Below are 22,254 nucleotides of genomic sequence, written 5' to 3' on the forward strand. Positions count from 1 at the left end.
ATCACATATGCAGATATGTAATAGAAATTAATTTGTATCTTAAAGATTTTAATAAAAATAGTGAAGTCGAACTTTCTTGTTTGTCATCTGTCATGTCCCGAAAGACCTTATAGGAAATAAATTATCTCAAATTGTTAAAATATCATTATTTATAAATAATAGTTAAAAAATTTTTTGAACATTAATTCTTACATTGATTGTTCAACTTTTTTCCCCCTTTATTTCATTCGGCACTTTGATTCTTTTAAATGTTTATTTTAGAGAATTTAGTTTCTATTTTCTTTCAAATTCTCTTAGCATCCTCCTCTTAGCACCCAAACCTTCTCTTGACTGAATGCCTCTTTCTTGCAATGGCAGGTAGTGTTTCTCAGTAAAGGTAATATTCTTTAGGCCACTTAATTATGCATATCAAATAAGTCACCAATTCTACTTTTTCTCCCTACTTCAACTGCCTTAGAAAAGGCTCTTAGTGTTTCTTACCTAGACCACTGCAGTATCCTACTTATGCATTTCCTTGTCTTTAATCTTGTTCCATGGCAAAATTTCATGCATACTGATGCCAAATGATTCTTGATAAAATGAAGATCCCGTTATAGCACTGCATTGTTTAAAAAAATCCTTCAGTGTTTCCTTCAGTCACATTTCTTTTTTTTTAATTTTAATGTTTTTTTATTATATTATGTTAGTCACCATACAGTACATCCCCGGTTTCCGATGTAAAGTTCGATGATTCATTAGTTGCGTATAACACCCAGTGCACCATGCAATATGTGCCCTCCTTACTACCCAGTCACATTTCAGAATGTGATAGACAGGTGTGGTTTGGTAGACCCTGTAATTCATCAATTCTCATCACTTCTACACATATAATCTGCTTTAACTGGATTTCTCTCTGACTGCACTTTTTTTAAAGAACACGCATGCTCCTATTTTTACATTTACACAAAATTTCCCTGAAATATTCTCTCACCTCCAACAACCAACCCTTCTTCTTCATGTTTTTGGTTTTTTTTTTTTTTAATATCCTTGAAGGTCCAAATCAGATGTCACTTTTCCCAGGTAACCTTCTTCGGGTTTTTCAGGCAGCCCTCTTCTGTCCTTACATTGCACAATAAAAGTACCTCAATCGCTGATTGGTGTTATCTCTTCCCGTGTGTGTTCTCTTCTTATTTCTGCAAAATGCATATACACAAACACTCACATACACTTACTCACATACTCACAGACACACAGACAGAACCATATAAAGGTGAAGACATCTTGTTTAATCTTTTTTAAAAATCCCAGCCATTTAACAGAGTGACTGTCACTAGGGCTCAGTAATTGTCTGTTGAATAAGTCTTGATATGACGTCAAAATTTTAGGAAATAGAGGTGACCAAGATTATGAATACCTGAAATTTAGAGCTAAAACTTTCTTGCCCTATTGTACTCTAATTCTAGATCTTTTTTATGATCAATGTGATATATTATTTGAAAGTAATTATTCTTTATTCTGGAATAATCTTATATATATGTATATACACACACCTTATATAAATCCCATCAGTTAAAATATTAGAGATTATTTGAAGCTTAAGCTATGGTCCTATGTAGGTGAAATTAAGTAGATGTAATTCAGGATCACCAGGAGTCTGACATTATTTCATCAGTATGACTAACTTTTTTTGAGGTGAGAAATTTCCTAATTTGGAGGCTCTAAGTGATTCACATATAAATCAACAATATTGAGCAGGCATTTTATAAAGCAGGCATTGTTGTAAGCCCCTGGCATACACCAGCGTATATGTATAAGGTATTAATAAGATTTTATTAATCACTTCATAAAAATGTGATTAGTGTATGCTTTATTCTCTTGGAGTCCTACTCAAAGACTCTGACATATCACAAATGCATAACACCATGAGCCTTTATGAGAAAAAAATAGTACTAATTATTTTTAATAACTATACACTCTGTGGAAGACTATAGTGAAAAGATTTGGGGCATAGGACCACTTTGTTGTCTCTTCAGTCATGCCACATACATGGCTATTTATCAGTTCTGTTCAAGTTGACATTCTCTTTTTCTGGCCAAAACTTTTTCAACCCCAAAAATGAGCTTCTTTAATACAGATGAAAAATATGCCCAATGTAAAAAGTATTTCTAAAAAGCACTATCACTTTTCTTCCCAGATCTTGAATTATATGGAGAATGTGCCTGATATTTGAGGGGAAGGATTGTTCTAAATCACATTTATAAAGGTTATTTGCCTTATGGATTAACATAAAACATTTACTCTTCTTAGAAATTATGAAAAGGCCCAGATACCTTTCTAATATACAGCACACCAAAATGATGTAATTTATTATATACAACTGAAATATACAAGCTTATTAAATTTGTTTGAAAATTAGGGGTTTATAAGACTCCAACACTTCCATGTGAATTAGGCACAGAATCTTGGCAGAAGAATCAGTAAGCAGAGATGAAAGTTTTCAATTTCAATTTAGCTAAGGCTTAGCTATATCCTTAATATAATGTAATAACATGCTTTGGCATTTTCACAAGCCAAAGATACAAAAAATATTTTTATAAAAGTGAGTTGTCACAAATGTATTTTCCTTAGATGAGGTCAAAGATAATGTACTGGAAAATTCCAACAATAATAATAGTAACTTTAACATTGCCGTAGAGCCAAATACTATTAATCATTTCCATATTTCTTAATAGAGGCTCAAAGAACTGAAACAAAGGGAATTTGCTCGAAATGTAGCATCTAAATCCAGGAAAGATGAAAGAAAACAGGAAAAGGCACTCCAACGCCTGCACAAGCTGGCCGAGCTAAGAAAGGAAACTGTGTGGTGAGTGTGCAATGAAATCTTAAGTTTTCTTAAAACATAATGACCAAAAAAAAAAAAAAAAAAGGCATTGAAATAAAGGGCATAATTCTATTTATTTCTGTACCCAGAGTAAGAGACTCACATTTTCATGGCTTTCTGTGGGCTGCAGACAGTAATTTGAATTTGAATTTATGCAAACACCTGTTTAATGCATATTTCAATAAAAAGCCAATATTCCTATAATTTTACTTTTCCAAAAAAAATGAATTTCACATTACTCTGCTATTTACACTTAGCTGAAAGCCATTCTGTTCCTTAGTGGAAATTCAAAATATTCGGTTGAAGAAGGGAACAAGACATCATCTCATAACCTTTGTTTAAAAATGAGTTTTAAGAGGAACTACTTCTTAATTGAAAATTTGGAGAACTTTTATTTGAAAGTATCTTTTATAAAAAAAGAATAAAGGTTAGGAAGACCCTATGAACTTCAGAGGCAAGTCAAAATTAATTTTCCAGTGAATAAACAGTAACAACTGTTAGAAGTTCAAAGCTCTTAAACTTTGACCTACTTCTAACAGTGAACAGTTATAGTGTTACAATTCAGAATTTATAATTCAGGCCAGGAAACTGCTATAAACAGGACAACTTTTTTGAGTGCTCTCTCCACCTACCCCAAAATAAATAGGCCTCTTTTATTATCCTTAAAATGAAACTATTTTATGGTAAATCTATTTTATACTGGATATAGTGGTAGGGAATACATTGCTATATCATAACATTCTTTGGGATGTCAAGTTTGGAAAAAGCAAAATAAACTTTAAATGTATTTTGAATCCTCTAGAGAACTGTTAAAAACACATACAATTGCTATTCAATCATACCAATGAGATATTTTTACTCTCTGTGGTAATAAGTGAAAAATTATACAAGTGCAAGTTAATGTTATAGAGAATCATAGGGCCTATGCAATTTAATGTCCTAAAGTAGCATTTGCAAATGTAAATTCTAATACATTGAGAGAACTAGAGTTAATAATAAGATAGGCACAAGAAGCAAAACTGGGGCACCCGGGTGGCTCAGTCGGTTAAGCATCTGCCTTCAGCTCGGGTCATGTTCCTAGGATCCCGGGATCAAGCCCTGTGTTGGGATCCCTGTGCAGTGGGGAGCCTGCTTCTCCCTCTTCTTCTGCTGCTCCCCCTGCTTTGTGCTCTCTCTCTCAAATAAATAAAATCTTTAAGAAAAGAAAAAAGAAGCAGAACTTCTTATCTAAATTACTTTCTTCAGCAACAGTAGGTATTTCACGGTACACACACACACACACACACACACAATTTTCCCATTAATTTGGGGCCTCTAAAGATGTGCAAAATAAGAAGCAGTATTGTTTCTTAATATCAAATAGAGCAGTGAAATGGCCCATTGTGTTAGAGATTAGATAAAGAAAAGATTCAACTAAAAGAAATTCGGGGGCATTTATAACTTATGAGAAACTAAATTTAATAGAATGGAAAACTCTGCACAGAGTGACTCTGTTCCAGGAAAGATGATATTTAGGTAGCTCCTTGTTTATTTGCCAGAAAGTATGGTTCTTTTTATTAAGAACCCACTATTTATGGTGTACTGCAATGCCAAATAAATAGAAATTACATCTTAAGTAAATAGTCTTTGCCCTATACTTACCATATATTATGATATTATTTATAACTTCAGGGTAATTTTTAAATATTAAGAATAGCAAGTCAAAAAAAATTCTAAAGTTAGTATCATCTCTTAGTTAATTTTGCACTGCAGCATTCTGTTTGGCCTGGGGTGGACTCTCAGTGAACACTGGCCGAATTGAATTATTGAACTGAATTCCCAGCCCTTCTGAAGTCGTTTTTTAAACCTTCTTCATAGTCTCCATATATTTGCAGGCTTAAATAATTTTATTTTAGCGATTCTACAATACCCCAAAATACCACTGAAGAAACCATGAGTCTAAAGAATCTTGGTCAGGAAGAACTGGTTGAGAGCACAGGAGTGGCCTTGACATTGTTATTAATAGTTATAAAAGTAACTTCAAGACAGCATGACCAAGTTTTCTCAAACAATAACCAATAACTAAATGCCGTCGTAGCACTATGGAAGGGAACTATACTATATGAAAGTAATTCTTTTACAAAGATTTTAAAACTTGAAAAAGAAATCTTATAATGACATTTCTAAAATAAAAATGTTTGAATATTCTTCCTCAAAAGTGTCCTATCTAATACATACTTTTCTTTTTGTAGTGCTCCTGGAAGTGGCCCCATGTTCAAGTCAACAACTGTTACTGTGAGAGAAAATTGTAATGAAATTTCCCAAAGAGTTGTGGATTCAGTTAATAACCAGGAAGATTTCAAATATACTTTGATTCATAGTGAAGAGAATACTAAAGATGTTACCACTGTTGCTGCAGATCTGGAAAGTGCAAATAATTATACACCAAAAAATAACCAACTTGGGGATCAAGCCCAAGGAATTCACAGACACAAAATTGGCTTTTCTTTTGCATTTCCAAAGAAAGCATCCGTGAAGCTGGAGTCCTCAGCTGCAGCCTTCTCTGAATACAATGATGATGCCTCTGTGGAAAAAGGATTTAGCAGAAAAAGTAGATTTGTCCCTGGTGCTTGTCATCTTCAACTATCTTCACCAACAGATGTGCTTTTGAGTTCTGAGGAGAAAGCTAACTCTTTTCATCCACCAGAAGGAATGTGCACTGACAAAGAAACTGCTCAAACTCAAGAGATGAAAGAAGTTTCTAGTGAAAAAGATACATTTTTATTACCTTCATTGTGCCAGTTTCAACTGCCTTTATCTTCTGAGACAGATAATTGTCAAAATTCAGTCCCATTATCAGATCAAATCACACTGGGAGATGTTATTATTAATGAAGACATACCTATGAATGATAACAGTTCTGAATTGTTAGGAAATAAATCCACAGTTCTTGATTTAGCTCATGATTGCCTATCTTTGCAAGCTACCACAGAGGAAAATGTTAAGGACAATGATGCATCTGCAGTAGAAGTTGCAAATAAAAATTATGGCCCTGAGAGGTTGGTTCCTTCACATTCTGAAGAGGAAAATAGAACCTTACATAAAAAAACAGATTTATCTAAAAGACCATGTGAGCCATTTGTACCCGTACTTAACAAAGATGGGTCCACAATCCTTCAGTGGCCATCAGAAATGCTGATTTACACAACTACTCAACCATCAATTTCCTATAGCTGTAATCCTCTCTGTTTTGACTTCAAGGCCACCAAATTAAACAGCAGTCTGGATAAAAATAAGCCGCCCTTAAATGATCTTTCTTTTCAGCAGAAGGGAGAAGACATTTGCAAGAGACCAGTTTCAGAATGCAAGACCACATCTGTTGCAGGACTCACTGATTATGACTTTGGAGGTAGCGGAAACGAATGTACACAAATCACTCCTCTTCTGGTTGATGACAGTCCCTCCAATAACTGTAATTCTGGAAAAAATGAGACTGTGGGTCAGAGGAATAGAAATATTTCCTGTAGGATCAGAAAAGCAAAAAAATACAATTTTACCAAAAATCAAATGAAACAGGACACTCTAGATGGGAAATACAACAAAATAAGGTTGAAAGATACTCATGAACACTGGTTCCATAAAAGTAGAAGGAAGAAAAAAAGAAAAAAGTTATGTCAGCATCACCATGGGGAGAAAACCAAAGAATCAGAAATTCACTTCAAAATGGAATCAGAAAATAGTTACACTGATATAACTAGGAAAAATCTACTGGAAACAATTTCAGAAAAGCGGTGTCTAGCTGCAGAACAATTATTGGACTCACATCAATTACCTGATAAAAGGCCCAAATCATCGTTCAAATGCTTAAGTGAAAATGAAGAAATGTGTAAAGCCCAGAACACTGAGTATAAAAATCACTGTACAAAGAACTCAGTTGTTTTAAATGAACAATCCAATCCAACAATGATACATTCTGGGAAACATAATTTGACTTACTCCAGAACTTTCTGTAGTTGGAAAGCCAAAATGTCCAGCTGTAGTCAGGATCACAGATGCCTCGTTCTTCAAAACGACATGAGCCGCTTGAGTCAGAACCAGGCTGTTAAAAGAGGGTATAATTCTCTCATTAATGAGTCAGAAAGATTCCATCGAAAACGTAGACAACATTCATATTCTTATTCTTCAGATGAAAGTTTAAATCGACAGAATTACTTACCAGAAGAATGTTTGAGACCACCACGTGCTTCTGCTCCCTGTAAGCCTAAAAGGAAACGGAGGAGAAAAAGAAGCAAATTCCACATCGGATTTGAAGCTTTTGAACTCAAAGAGAACACAGATGATCCCAGGAAAGACAATAACCAGGATGTGTTAGTAAGGGAAGACAAAAAAGGGGACATAAAACCGCAAGAAAGTGAGCATGCTGAGGGGACCTCAGACCAAACAGAGCAAGTGGAAGACAAGCCGACTTCGCACCTGGGCAGTCCCCTTCCTCCCGAAGCCGGGGGCCAGACGGCGCAGTTCCTGCTGGAGAACCCTTCTGGGGAATCGGCAGACACGGCCAGTGAGCACGCCCCATCTGTCTACGGAGCCAGTGCCCCAGGGAAAGGAGAACTTGACAACACCCTGCTGGAACACAAAGAAAGAAGTGAGGCTATAAATATGCACGAGAAGCAGACCCCTTTCAAGGTGCCTAATCCTGAAAGGAACTTGAGACAGTCACAACCGAAATCATACCTGTGCCATTATGAACTGGCAGAGGCGCTTCCCCAAGGGAAGATGCACGAGGCATCGACTGAGTGGCTCCGTTTTAACTCGGGAATCCTGAACACACAACCGCCGTTACCGTTCAAGGAAGCCCACGTCAGTGGTCACACCTTTGTAACGACAGAGCAGATCCTGGCTCCGTTAGCTTTACCAGAACAGGCACTGCTGATCCCGATAGAACACCACGAGAAATTCCGGAATCTGCCGTGTGAGGTCTACCAGCACATCCTACCGCCCAGCATGCTGGCCAACAAGGTCAAATTTACTTTTCCCGCAGCGGCGCTCCCAGCCCCTAGCACACCTCTGCAGCCTTTGCCGCTGCAGCAGCCCTTATGTTCTACCTCCGTGACCTCTCTCCACCACGCTGTCCTGCAGCAGCACGCGGCCGCCGCCGCCGCCGCCGCTGCCGCCGCGGCCGCCGGCACCTTCAAAGTGCTTCAGCCCCACCAACAGTTTCTGTCCCAAGCTCCGGCTCTCCCCAGAGCATCGTTACCTCAGGTCTCAGTAGGACCGGTCGGACCACGGCTTTGTCCCGGCAGTCAGCCACCTTTTGTTGCTCCTCCCCAGATGCCAATCATTCCAGCTTCAGTTCTTCATCCTAGCCACCTGGCTTTCCCACCTTTACCCCATGCCCTGTTTCCGTCCCTGCTTTCCCCACACCCTACTGTCATCCCACTACAGCCCCTCTTCTAGCCATCGCCATACGAGGGAGAGAAAATGTTCGTGTGAAAACTGTTGCTATCCGCGTACATGGTCGTCTCCGTGGATAATTCCCTATTTAAATGGTGGAAATAAACTAGCCAAGATATGGCTTCACTGATACGAAATCATTTACTGTAAGTGTAATGATGCAAATAAATCCTTAAGTTTCTGATATATAATATTATTAAGGCACTGCATACTTTGCAAATCAATACAATATATGCTGTATATTAAGATGGTGTCTTAAGAGTATGTATAATGTACATAAAAGATATTTATAGTACTGTAATTTATGTTGTAAAGTATGCTCCTTGGTTTTTTTTTAACCTTTGTGTATTTGCACCTATTTAATGTTTAGACAAAGCTGATGGCACTACGTTTTGTACCATGTTCCTTGAAACTGTAAATTCGGTGAAATATATCTCTTGCAATAAATTTTTGTTAAGTATTTAAGTAAATCAAACTTTGTTTTAGTTCGTTTTCACTGTCCTGGGAATGTATAGTAACAGTACGTTTTGGATTTACGTTGTTTCTTCTGTACATTGGCATCTCTGCGCCTCAGAGCCTCAACCGAACACCTTTGGAGCTCTATCAATACTTAGACTGTAATACCATCCTTCGGAATAAGTATAACAGGCCCATTTGTCTTTCTGTTTGTTCTAATGTTGCTTATACTCAGAGTTTACTATATTTCCTGAACAGCTGGCCCTCTAGACAATAAACCATGGAAATTCTGTTAAAGTAATGTTAGTGTTGGGGGGGGGTAACTCAAAAATATGCAAACTGCATAGTATTCTTTCAGGAACTGTATAGCAGCACTAGTAGACAAAAAAAGAAATAGCAAATAACCAATATAAATTCTTAACAACATTTTTGTATGTCAAAATTCTCAAATGTATTATGTTTATTTTTAATTGATGCAGGAAATATATGTATATAATAATATTGGCATGGATTAAGGAATGGGTTTAATTAATAAATCACTCTCCATATATTACATCTTGGGCAGAATGACATAAACACAGTCTGTATCTGCATATACTCGTAACTGAGAATCTGGAAGTGGGAAGGAGAGTAAATAAATAGCCCGTCCTTCTGCAAATCTTTCTAGTAGTCATGTTTGTATCATATTTCCAAAGCACCCAGGAACAATTAGAAAATTTCCACATCACCCTTCCAGATTCTGCTTTATTTTTCAAGACCTCTGCATGATCCTTCACTCAAGTGCTTCTGCATGTACTGAGTATAGTTACTCAATAGAAAACTAGGAACATCACACTCTTCCACTATGAATGCTTTCCAGTATGTATGAACCCCAGTCCGTGCCACTTGGTAAGACAAAGTCTAAGTGCCTAGTAGAGAGGGCTCACCTGAGCAAGTGCGAATGATAAAGGATTGATAAATGATGAATGATAAAGGACACATGAGTCCTTCCAAAGGGAGAGCAACATTAAGTGATACTCTACCGAGGAAATGCTATTTCCTGCGTCTACTGTAGAAATGGGTTACCCTAAATAATATTGAGCATACACTCATGTTCCCATCACAGAATCATCTATATTAAACTCTCTTTTAAATAGAGAAATAAGGGTTTACTTTCTTGATTATTTGCCATAATCATCATTGATTTCAATGTTTTCCTGACAAATGTTTGCAAAAGACTGTGTATGCCCTTTTTATGATTGACAAATAAGAAGATGGAAATAGTAAGGGAAGCAATTCCATTTCAAATATTCTAAGATAACATGTTCCAAAAATGGGAGCTAAAATTGGAACAGATGAATTTACCCCAAGCAAAATGTTTGAAACTATCTTTGAAGATAAAATAGATGGGAATATCTACTGGGGAATACTGACCCAGTTTGTTTTTAATCTGTCAGATCAGGATCATTGCTTCTGCTGTTTAAAATCAAACCAAGTGTTTGACTTTAAAATATGCAGATTTTCTTTCTTCTTTTTGTCATCTTCTATCATCCCAACTTGTTCACCTATCTCTTACCTCTTGTTCTTTAATTCCTTTTTCCTTTGATTTTTTCCTTCTCAATTTCATTGTAGACATCATTTGTGTGTATGTGTGTCTCCCATTTTTCTTTCTCTGTGTTATTCCTTTTACTTTTTTCTTCAATTCTGTTGCTCTCCTACATTTCTTTTTGTTAAACGATATGGTCAGGCATGCTTAACTCTTTAGTGTAACAGAATATACTAGATTACTTGTAATCAAGTTATTAGCTAGACAACAGAGATTTCTGAAAAGTTTGAGAAGTTGTCATTTAAAACTATTGAAGCTCAACTTGACAGATAAATTAATTGGTTCTCATGGATTTCAACGGCTGGAGAAGAAATGAAGGATAGTCAAGCATGTCAAAGCCATTCTGATTATAAATAATTCTTCTGAATATCTGATATATTTGATCAGAGATTGCTTACACAGTTGGGGCATCTGTTATACACTGAGGACTCAAAATGAATGTATGATGAGACACTTGTTACATATTCTGGTAACACTGCCCCCAGATCAAGCGAATCAGGCTGATGGACTGAGGATCAACACCGAGCAAAGCAATCAGGGGAAGTCAGGGTGGACTCAATAGGCAATGAGGCTGTCAGAGGACCACCGGGCATGCACATATTGTTGGTAGCAGAAGTCAGGCCAGTGAAACAGTCAAACACTGACAGTAGGTTTGGGCCCTGGAGGATAGCTTGTTCATAAATCCTGGAGCTGAAATTCCAATCCTACCCAGGTATAAATTATTGTACGTTCTATATAATTGGGAAATTTAAATGATTCCAATACTATCTCCTACCCGCCATCTCTAGTCTGCTAGTTACAAGCATTGCTATGGTATTTGTTATTGTAAAGATGAATGATTTGGAATATAGAATAAATCTGAACATGAAAAGTAACTGTAGCCAAGTAACAGAAGGATTCACATTGGACGACAGGAAGGGAACTCATTCATAACTTCAACTGCCATCTCTCTCTCTCTCTCTTTCATATATAACTAGCTATGTGGATATACAGATATAGATGTATCTCCAAATTCTTTTATGAGTTGAACAGCAGTATCAAACTGTCCACAGGGCATCTCAATGTGATATCTATCTGCCAAGTGTTTTGAATTCAAAACTCAAATTCAATATCCTTCTTTATAGATACCACCAAAACCTGGTCTTTGTCTTGTGTTTCCGAACTCTGCGAATGCCATTATAAAAAAACAAATAAAACAAAATCCTGTTTTCCAAATCAGAAGCCAGAGAGTCATGCCCATGTCAACTCAATCAATGAATCATTTTGGCTCTATTTCCTTACTTTGTTCCTCTCAATTTTTTTTTCTGCCTGTACGCTCTATATAGTTCTAGTCCTATTACTCCATAAGCTGAATTGCTTACTTGTTGTTATAAATTAATGTCTCTTTCCTCAATTTCCCATTCCTACTATCCATCCTCCCCACTGGTACCAGGGATACATTTTTAAAATGCGATCTTATTATGACACTCTCCTACCTTAAAACCTATTATGAATTCTCAACTTTTCTCAAAATGAACATCAGAGTCCTAAGAATGTCATGGAAAATCTATGGTGAATTAGGTGCCAGTCTCTCTCCTCAGGACCATCCAGCCAGCCCTCTGGGGCCATTCTAGTGTGCTTCGTTACAATCATCTATGCCTTTATGTGATCGTGTTCTGTTATCCTGAATGCCTTTCTCCCTGTATTTGTCTTTACTTGGGTAACTAGTAATGTGTCACACTCAACTTGAGCGTAAGTCTCTTTTTGGAATTCTTTCCCAGGTTCCCTCTCTCCCCAGATAAGTTAGCTTCCTGTCCTTTAGCCTCACATAGCATGTTGTGCACAAATTTATCAACACAGAGTTGAATATGTTACCTTGTTTGTCAAACTCACTAGATTAAGAGCTCCTTGAGTCAATGTAACATGTGACTCCTAAAAAACCCTCAGTAAGAGTTTGTTCAGTGAGGGAATAAAATGACTTAGAAAAAAATGTAATTAATCTATGCAGATTGTATTACAAAATTCCAGAACTGTTATCCATTTTTACTCCAAACTGTTCCTAAGTCCATTTAAATGAAAGCGTAATTTTTCTCTAAAAACCACAACTTCAAGACACCATTTAGCATGAAGAACTTCCTTTTAAAGGAGCTATGAATCATTTAAAATGGAACTCCATATTCAATAATCAGAGTATGACTTGAACCATTTTCCCCACCCCAGGAGGAAGGCACAAGCTTCACTATGTCTATCATCTATCTGTCTGTCTGTCTGTCTTTCTATCATCTTTCATCTTTCTTTTAGTACTTGTCATCAAACAAATGATGTGTCAGACACTAGATTTTGGGGATAAAGAAATGAATAGAAGCACCCTGTTACTCAGATATTCAAGTCTAGAAAAAAAAGAGCAGACCTGCGAAATCCTATAGTTAGCTCTCCAGTTTGCTATGTCATTATCAGTCAAGCAAAATGGATTGAATTTATATTCACTGATGCCCTTTTCCCCCACTGTGTGGCAGTCGCCATTTCTCATTCTTGTTTTTACTTTTGTTCCCCTAGCTAAACCACTGTCCTTGAGAGTGAAAGTTGCCACCAGGGACGCTTTCCAATAAACGGTTTATTTTCTTTCACAAATAAAATTAGATAAAGGCTTAAGGCTTACTTATATCATCAGTTGAGGCCCGGGTTCCTGCATCAGAGGCAGCAGTAAAAAGCTGTGCAATTTCTTCTGAGGTGTCGAATGTGCCTGAAATCTAGCCCACCATCTGCCATCGCTATGGATTGTGTCCCCCTCCCCCACCCAGCATTGTCTGCATTGGTACAGAGGAAGAGATTTTGTTTTGTTTTGTTTTCACACAAAGGCACCATTGCTCACTAAGCCAAATGCCTAGAGCAAGATCCTTTTATTTATTCATAGATGCATCGTGTATACTTGCACCTGCCCTGAGCCTTCAATACTTGAGACATGAGCTGGGAATCTACTCGAACCTGGACGCTCTGGGAGAGAAAAAACTAATAGTATAACAAACTTTTCTTCTGTTTTTCATCTCCTAAAATCTTACTTTTAGTCAATCTAATCATTTTTACCAGTTGTATCATTTTGTGCTAATATTTTGAATATATTGTTTACATATCTTACTAATATTTTTCTTTTTCTGGATTCTGGTTTTAACTGCTGCATTTTATTTTTTATAAATTTCTCTCTGTTGTATTTATAGAGCATCTTTTCTGTATCTTCAGTATCTTCATACTATTTAAAATAAATTTGAGGGGCCCCTGGGCGGCTCAGTCAGTCAAGCGTCTGCCTTCGGCTAGGGTCACGATTCTGGAGTTCCCCAATCGAGCCCGTGTCAGGCTGTCTGCTCGGTGGAGAGTCTGCTTCTCCTTCTCCCTCTGACCCTCCCCTCTCTCAAGCTCTCTCTCTCTCACTCTCTCTCTCAAATAAATAAATAAAATCTTAAAAAATATTTAAAATAAATTTTAGATTTTAAAATATAGATCTCATCACATTCCCATTGAATTAATCGTAATTTTTATTTAGTATTGTTTCCATGTCTTTTTTGTTTTGATTATCTCAAAGACTATTTTAATTCCCTCATTGAATATGAATTCTGTTTTATTCTTCAATACATGTATAGGTAATATAGGCAGGACGCATTGTTTCTTTGGAAGGTACCCATATATTAAGTGAAGGAGTTTTGAAGGCAGGACTTAAATTTACCCTTCAGTCTTCTCCAAAGAGGTTCTCCTATTCTTTTCCATATTTAATTTCTATAACCAGGAACTATTCCCAGAACTGATTTTGCATTTTACTCTACAAGATCTAAAATTCAGTGAGCTAGAGGCAAGATTCTAATGTCCGTGTATGAAACAGCTCATCTCCTCTTGCGTCACTGCTTTAGTTCAACATTTGGACTCTAACCGGCAAACCCTCTCAATGAATAAGCAATCTCATTGGTTACCCTACTTAGTCCAAGGTCCACTTTATACAAGACTAGATCTTCGGCTCCTTCCAAGCTCTTGTCAGTACTATTTTGTGTCCTGAAGAAATTACATGCCACCTGGTGTTTGTATTGCTCTCAATTGTATTGTTTTTTGTATTGCTCCCTTTTATATTGTTCCCAATTGATCCAACCTCTTTTTATTGCCGAAACTTGCTACCTGGACACTGTGTCTTTATCTTCCTAATTGTACTTGTTGAAACTAACTTCTGTACCTAAGTTAATTACGTCAGTTCTAAATGCTTATAAGTATGTTACGCACTACCCCCCTTTTAACAAATTCCCATCATATCTCTTAAACTCAAGGACAGGGAGTTTTAAAAAATACAATATTTTAGCTACCTAAATGTTGCAGCCTATATTAAATTTACAACACACTTTTGAAAACTAAGTTTCAAATTAATGCTTTGAGTTTCAACTAGTCTGCTTACATTTTCAATGTATTTTTTCATCTAAATTATTTTACAAGTGGCTATTACTTTAACTTACAGAAGTTTGTAAGGCATTAATCTTCACATTAAAATGATAAAACTAAAACTGGTGATAAATTTCATTAAGAGGCTTCCATCCCCTGAACAATTTTCCTGAAACAAAAATGATAGAAATGATAGAAGTATGTTCTACTGAGATGAGAAATCTATTTTCTGTCCTGAAATTCAACTATCCCGACTATGACCTTTGTGAAGCCATACTGTTTCTTAAGTAGAGTGAAACATAATGTAACATTTTAAATACATTTTAGATATTAGCAACTTTAACTGCATTTTGTATACCCAAGGATTGCCAGTATGATTGCCTTTCTGCTGTGCTAATATGTAACACTATTTTGACAGTATCTTTTTTCAATTGCTAAACAAAGATTTATTTGTGAAATTGAGAATCAAAATGTTTCTCCAGTATTCATAGGATATTACATTATTTTTCTTACATAGATAATTTCTAAACAGGACAACATAGAGGGGACTCTCTAGAAATGCACTTGTATCCTGGTAAATGTAGCTAAAGCTGGAGGTAGCTATTAAAGCTCGTTATAGTTACACTGTCAAGTCGCTGCTGTCCCTCCACATCTATGTCAAGAATAGCTGATGCATTTTGACTGGAAAATGAGTTTACTAATAGTAAAGATGTTTTTAAAAATGACTTTTAATATGGAGTTTTAGATTGAATAGAAAAATAAAATTGTCTCTACATGAAAAATAACACATTATAGTATTTCTATACATAAATTTAAATTAAATCCACCCATAAACCGTGAGCTCGGAGCTTAGTGAAAGGAAGTGTTTTTGTTGTCGTTGTTCTAAATCTCATGAGTTGTTACTTGCAAGCTTGGAAGCGGCTTTCTAGTACTGCATGCTTCCTCCCTATCCCCCGGGACCCAGTGCATATTGCACCGCATGCTAATAACTGCCCGGAACTACATGGTCCCGCTGACGATGCTTCTCTCTCTCTCCTTACTGTCACACGCAAGAGGTTGAGTAAACAAGGCCACACTGCGCCTGTGTCTCACTGTCCATAAGGCCTTCCGAGAACACATGTAGAATTGTCTGAATTGAGGTCTTGGGACATTTTGAGGGGGCAGAGGGATTATAAAGGGAGAATGTGAATGCTGAAATCAGGCACTGCATACAACTTTCCCTGGCAATGAACTCAGCCGTTCACAAAGAGGTAATGTTTTATATCTAAGTGGGCTCGCCTGTCCTCAGATGTGCTCAGTTTCTCTCGCCTTCAAATCTTTATCTTGTATCTATCATGTGTTTAGTATCACCTTTAAAAAGTGATACTAACTGCCATTACTGCTTCAGCAAATAATACGTTTTCTGAAGCCCAAATCGTTTAGTTAGTGTTAGCATCCAGGGCGAGTACTGGCACACTGTTCCCAGCTGGGAGTCACCCCTAATTCCACAAGAGTGCAGAGCTCATGGCACTGGTATTACAAATCTGCAGAAAAAGTTTTAGTCTCTCCGGGCATCCGTTATGGAGCACACACACTCACAGACACACACACACGCACCCTCCGAAAGACTGCCTGATGGTCGCTGTCTGGAATTCCTGGATGTTGTCTTAACAGGATGCTACTCTCTGTCTTTCCACAGTCACTATTAAGAGGTGGAGTGGAATATATTCTCAGATACATATAGTCCAAGATGGAAAAACATAGTTCCTAACTGCTTGGAGAATTGTAAGATGCCTTCCTTTTTCACGTCAATAAATCTCATGTTTCCTTAGTTCTTCCATGAAAAATACCATGACACTACTCTAGTTAATTATTGAATAAATGTTCAGCCAAGGTTGTCCTCAGTTTTGATCCGTGATGAGAAGATGGAATAAAGTATTTATGACTAATATAATTTCAGGCTATGACTATACTATTCTCTTCTTTGAGATACCCCTTTAATTTAATACCTCATTTAGGCAAACTTGTCTCTTAAAATCATTTATGTCCAATATGTTCCAGGGACCTGTAGGCTCTGGAGAGATGGAGAAAGAAATAAAGCCAATCAATGAGTTTAAAGTCAAAAAAGGAGCTAGATTACTGTCAATTTTAATAAGATGGTTTATGGAATATTATAAATGTGATAAACAATATGTTATGAGAAAGATTATAATAAATTAAAGAAACAAAAGAGCAAAAGGGAAATTTTGGTAGGCAAGGTTGAAAAATAAAGCAAAAGACAGGTCATTAGGACTTTTAGTTAGGGTGATGGTCATTAACAATTTTTAAACTCTTTGTAGTAGAGTAGCAGATTAGAAATCTCCCTAGGATTACACAGGGAAGAACGGATCAGTGTGGATGCATTTTCTAGGGAGTGTTGAGGATGCCGGAAGAAAGGCAGTTTAACCCTGCAGCAAGCAAATAGAAATAATGTGGGTTAGGTAACCTTCTGGTTAGGTAATCTGGCGCTATTTAGTTGACTTTATAGGGGGAGTTTTGGAAGAGAGTGAGAGAAGTTTTAAAAATGGAATTTAGGTTTCTGTCTTGGGCAATTAGGTTGATGCAGTCACTCACAGGTATGGAAAGACAGCAGACAGGAGGGGAAGAAAGTTTACAAAGTTGGGGAAGACCTTTTAGGGGAATGGAAAATACTGTATTCAATTTTAGAGACATTAAATTTGAGGCACCCAGGATATATCCAGGGAGAGCAGTCTTGCAAATACTTCAATATGTAGTAGAAATTCTCTTATCTGAAACATCAGAACTGGCTTGTTGTCAGTTACTTGCTTAAAGTGGGAAAATACACATTAAATCATATATGAACACTGAGACAATCTAAAATCATATATTAAGTCACATTATCTTATTGTGTTTTAAATTCACCAATATTGTACTATAGGCCCAGGCCTCTTCTTTGAATATGTTTTTACCCACTGAAGTTATTGATAATCTTTTCTAATGTAGTCTATACTTAATTTATCTATGACTTTCAGACTTGTTCACTTAATGTGCACTATAAAAAAATCAAAATATTTTTTCACTGTTTATTTTCTTCAGTCTTTTCCTGTTGCCATACGCATATCATAGGTGACATAATTTATTTAGCAACTCACCTTAATTTAGAATTTCTAAAGCATTAAACTTCATTGTTGCAGGAATAAACTCTATCTCCCTGCACTCATATTTCTTCATCTTACTTAACCTTAAATTAAATTATATAATGATAATAATAAATGCAACATGCACAAAGTGATTTGAGAATAAACAAATCTGAATCTTGGCAAGAAAATTATCAACAGTAATGCAAATAAGTGTAGTGGCACCCTACAGAACAGCCTATTAGGTTCATATTCTCGTTGGGACACAGTTTTATAGAAAATACGAAACGAAGAATTTAATCACTCTGAGACAGAAATACAGATCATTGGGGGAAAAAAACTACTACATAGGTCTAAAGTTCAAAGGAGGTATACGCTAAAGAAAATTACTTTGAAATCATCACCCTGATCATTTTAATTAAAGTGTTAGAAGGTTTAAGCTTAGCCTCTGGGAAGATGTATAAAGAGAGAAGTGGATCCCGGAAATAACAATCGACATTTAAGCTTGAGAAGAGGGGAAGGAAACTAAGGAGAACACAGGGAAGTTTCCATAGGGCTAGAATATAAACTGGAGAATTATAGTACCATGGAAATAATGCAAGAGACAGTTTTAAATAAAAGAGTGTGAGAGTTCTCATTAGCGGTAAGTAGTTAAGTAAATAGGAACTGTATTTTTCATTTAGTGACCTAAGTCATTTTTGTTTGTCAGTTTTGGTACTGTAATTTCAATAATAGTGGGCCTAGAAGCCATATTGCATTGCATTGAGTGTAAGAATTTTGCACAAACTTCCTAGAACATCATGAAGAGACAAAAAAATAAAGCTGAAACTATGATTGTAAAGACTATGAAAATAGTTTTAACTTTTATAATGATGTCCAAGGCTACTGTAAATACAGGAAAATTTGACTATATAAAACCAAGTATTAGTCAATTTAATATGGGTTACTTATATTCCTCACATACTGTTTTAGAGATTTGAATGTATGTTCAGAGCATCTGCTGGGATCAAATTCTATAAAGCAGTTTCATGTAGTTAATTGATGTTATCCAATTAAAGTGATGGGGTGGTGTTTTTATGATAAAACAAATATAATTTATTGAATCTTTTCTTTTAGTATCATTATATAGCACAGTTGAATTTGAACCATGTGAGGAAACAACATTATATAAGAAAATCTGGATAAGACTAACATACTATACTAAATGAGAAATGATCGTGGGTACTCGTAAGCCCCAAAAGCATTAATTGAACAATACGGGAAATAGGCATAAGGAAGTCATAGCTTTTTCTTAAGATCTAATATTTTAACTTTATATGAGGTATCTGTTCTTTAACAATTCACAATGAATATAAATTTCAATGTATTGAATATATTTAACTTGATATCGTACTATAGGGATCAAATATTTCATATTCTTTGTCACTTAACATGCTTCCACTGAGATAAAAGATTAAAATCATTTACAATTTATCAGTTTCATGAAGTCATTTCTTTTCATTTTTTTAAAGATTTTATTTATTTATTCGACAGAGATAGAGACAGCCAACAAGAGAGAGAACACAAGCAGGGGGAGTGGGAGAGGAAGGAGCAGCCTTCCCAGCAGAGCAGGGAGCCTGATGTGGGGCTCAATCCCAGGACCCCGGGATCACGCTCTGAGCTGAAGGCAGATGCTTAATGATTGAGCCACCCAAGCGCCCCATTTCTTTTCATTTTCAACTTTAAATTACGTAACCCAATATATTTAATAATATAATCTTATTTTCCCCTCTACTCTCTTGTTGACCAATCAAAATGATAAGACAAACTTCTGGAATAATTTCATTTCATATATTATTTCTTAGAACACAGTGAAACTTCCATTTTCCCCTGTGTCTTCGTTGCTGCTTTCCTTTTTTCCTTTAATTAGTGAACTGTAACTTAAGACATGTTTATAATTTATAAGGCCATCTGTAAAGGTTTTATTAAAAAAAGGATATTAATTTTAAATAAGTTGTGTTATATGTGGCATTCAACCCAGCATTTTGAACTTTCTCGCTGCAGAGTGGGAGCATCAGGACTGGACTGTAGGCTTTCTATTCCTTTCCTGATCCACACAGGTACTGCAGTCGAATAAAGGTAAGCTCATGTTGAACTCTAGTAGAGGGCAGGTATAAGATTCATTCACTCAGGACCAATCAAGTCATTTCAGTTAGTTGCTGATGATACAAAGATATCACATCGAGAAATCTGCTTCTGTGTCAATCAGCCTGGTGAGTTAGAATTTAGCAAAATATCCATCTAGATGCTTCTAGAAATATGTTTTCCCTTGCAAAGCCTGTTCTTGAACACCTCAGAGTGGCCCATCTCAGGTGCCTCTGCTCACTGGAGGTACATGTGTTGCAGCATATGCAGGAAAGCTGGGAACCTCATTAGTGGTTTTCCAACGTCATAGGTTAGGTAACCTAATTTTTTTTCTTTTCTTTTTTAAGATTTATTTGAGATAGAAAGAGACAACACGAGCAGTGTTGGGAGAGGCAGAGGGAGAAAGACTACCTGCTGAGCAGGGAGCCCAATGCGGAACTCGATCCCAGGACCCTGGGATCATGACCTGCCCTGAAGTCAGACGCTTAACAAACTGAGCCACCCAGGCACTTTGGTAATCTAACATTTTCTAAGAATCAGCTCTTGTGCCCCCAAATTGAGGTTATCTATATTGAAAATAAGGTAAAAAAGGAAAAAAGCAATGAGAAAATAGAACAATAAGTAAAAGAACCATATTGGAATATTAATAATGAATTTATAAATATTTTCTAGGATATCACTATGTTAGGATGAATTAATGTCTTTTTAAACATTAATTGATTTTCTCATTCACCTCTTTTGACTTTCCGTAATTCAGTTCCATAAAGTAATTGTAGTTGCCTGAGCTGTATTGGAGACTTGTGGAGTCAAAACCTCTAGGATTGACACCAAGAGGATCTGGATTTTCTCTAAGCTTGACTCAACAATTCCTACCTCTGTGGATGAGAGAATTCTTCTATTTTTATTCACCTTAATATTTGAGGAACACTGATTACAAAGTTACTCTTAGATGGCAGATCCGACTATGGAATAGAGTGGCGTCAGTAGCTTCGGGGAAACATTGTCCATGTATACCCGTCACTGCTAAAATATCTTCATGGGTTATATTCTTCAACTGTTAACATTTCAACCAAAAGACTCATGAAAATATATTCAGAGCTGCTCTTTTAGTTTAAGAGTAAAGTTCAGAAGACTAAAAGTAGAACCAGATTTCCTGTATTCTGGAGAAAGAGAGAGAGAGAGAGAGAGAAAGAGACAGGCGTGGGGGAGACAAAGGGAGAGAGAGAGAGGTTCAACTTCCTTGCAACTCACCGTATAATATTTAGAAATGCAATCTTTAGATGGTGAGGGCTCCAGCACCGGGCTCTGCCACTTACTATCTGTGGAATTTGGACAGCTTGGTTAATCTCTCAGGACCTCTGTTTCTCCTAAGTAAAATAGAATGATAATACCTACCTCGCAGTGTTGTCATAAGGATAAAGTCAAGTGCTTACACAGTGCTGGCATATAGTAAGCACTCAATAGTGGTAACTATCATTTTTAAAAAATCTTTCCTGCCTGTTTTTTCATGGTTAATGAGAAGCAGAATTTGAGATAAGAATGTTTGTGTGAAAATGACTTATTTAAAGAGTGCTTTCAGAAGAAAGCAAAAAGGTAATAGGGGAAAGAGAAAAGAAATGGAAATCAAGAAGTATGTTATTTCCAGAAAGTTCCACAGAAAGTAAATACAGCCTGATGCCTCGGGAAAACTTGGAAGTGTAAGCTCCACTTGAGTGTTTGTCTTGATTAGAAGTATAGTGAGTTTTCAATTCAAGCACCAATCAATCATTGGCTAAGAGTAGCCTTCAGGAAACACAAACTCTCAGCCTCTTTCAACTCTCTGCAAGTGTAGGCAGAGTGGCATAAGTATTCCAAGGGAAGTTCTCGGAAAAGAGTTGCTGGTACAGCCCTTCGACATACAATTACAGAGAAGCCAGGGAAGTGGCACACACAAAGAGTAGAAGAAATTCCAGCATCTCTGCTACACAGGCTTTATTTCCTACTTTCCTTTTATACTTTCCTTCACTTAAATCATCACACTGCTTTGTTTTCAAAAAGGGCTTATTTGACTTTTCTACTATCCATCTCCAGAAGTTTCCAAAACTTGCTTTACCTTAAAAGGTGATCTTACGAAAATATTTTTATAAGGTAAAAGATAATTCTCCTTGTGTCCCTCACATTTTTGCTTGCCTTATAAGTGAGACACTGACTGCTTTTAGTTTCGAATTATCTTCAACAATGTTTGAATAGTAAACACCTTGGAAAGAATGATAGTTTCTCTAAAGAAAAGAATAAGCATGTTTAATGTC

General features: G+C 36.5%; 1 protein-coding gene across 1 annotated transcript in view; it reads left to right on the forward strand.

The window, feature by feature from the left end:
- The window catches only part of ZNF804A (zinc finger protein 804A), a 62,798-nt gene extending 54,070 nt beyond the window's left edge, over window positions 1–8,728 (forward strand). The window contains exons 3-4 of the mRNA XM_087869452.1: window positions 2,712–2,842; window positions 5,092–8,728. Coding sequence (XP_087725578.1) covers window positions 2,712–2,842; window positions 5,092–8,296 — 3,336 coding nt within the window. The 3' untranslated portion in view covers window positions 8,297–8,728. The remainder of the gene's footprint in view (window positions 1–2,711; window positions 2,843–5,091) is intronic.
- Window positions 8,729–22,254: the final 13,526 nt, after the last annotated feature.

This window comes from Ursus americanus, chromosome 1, assembly GCF_024610735.1.
Source record: "Ursus americanus isolate L20-20 chromosome 1, mUrsAme1.1.p, whole genome shotgun sequence".
Lineage (NCBI taxonomy): Eukaryota > Metazoa > Chordata > Mammalia > Carnivora > Ursidae > Ursus > Ursus americanus.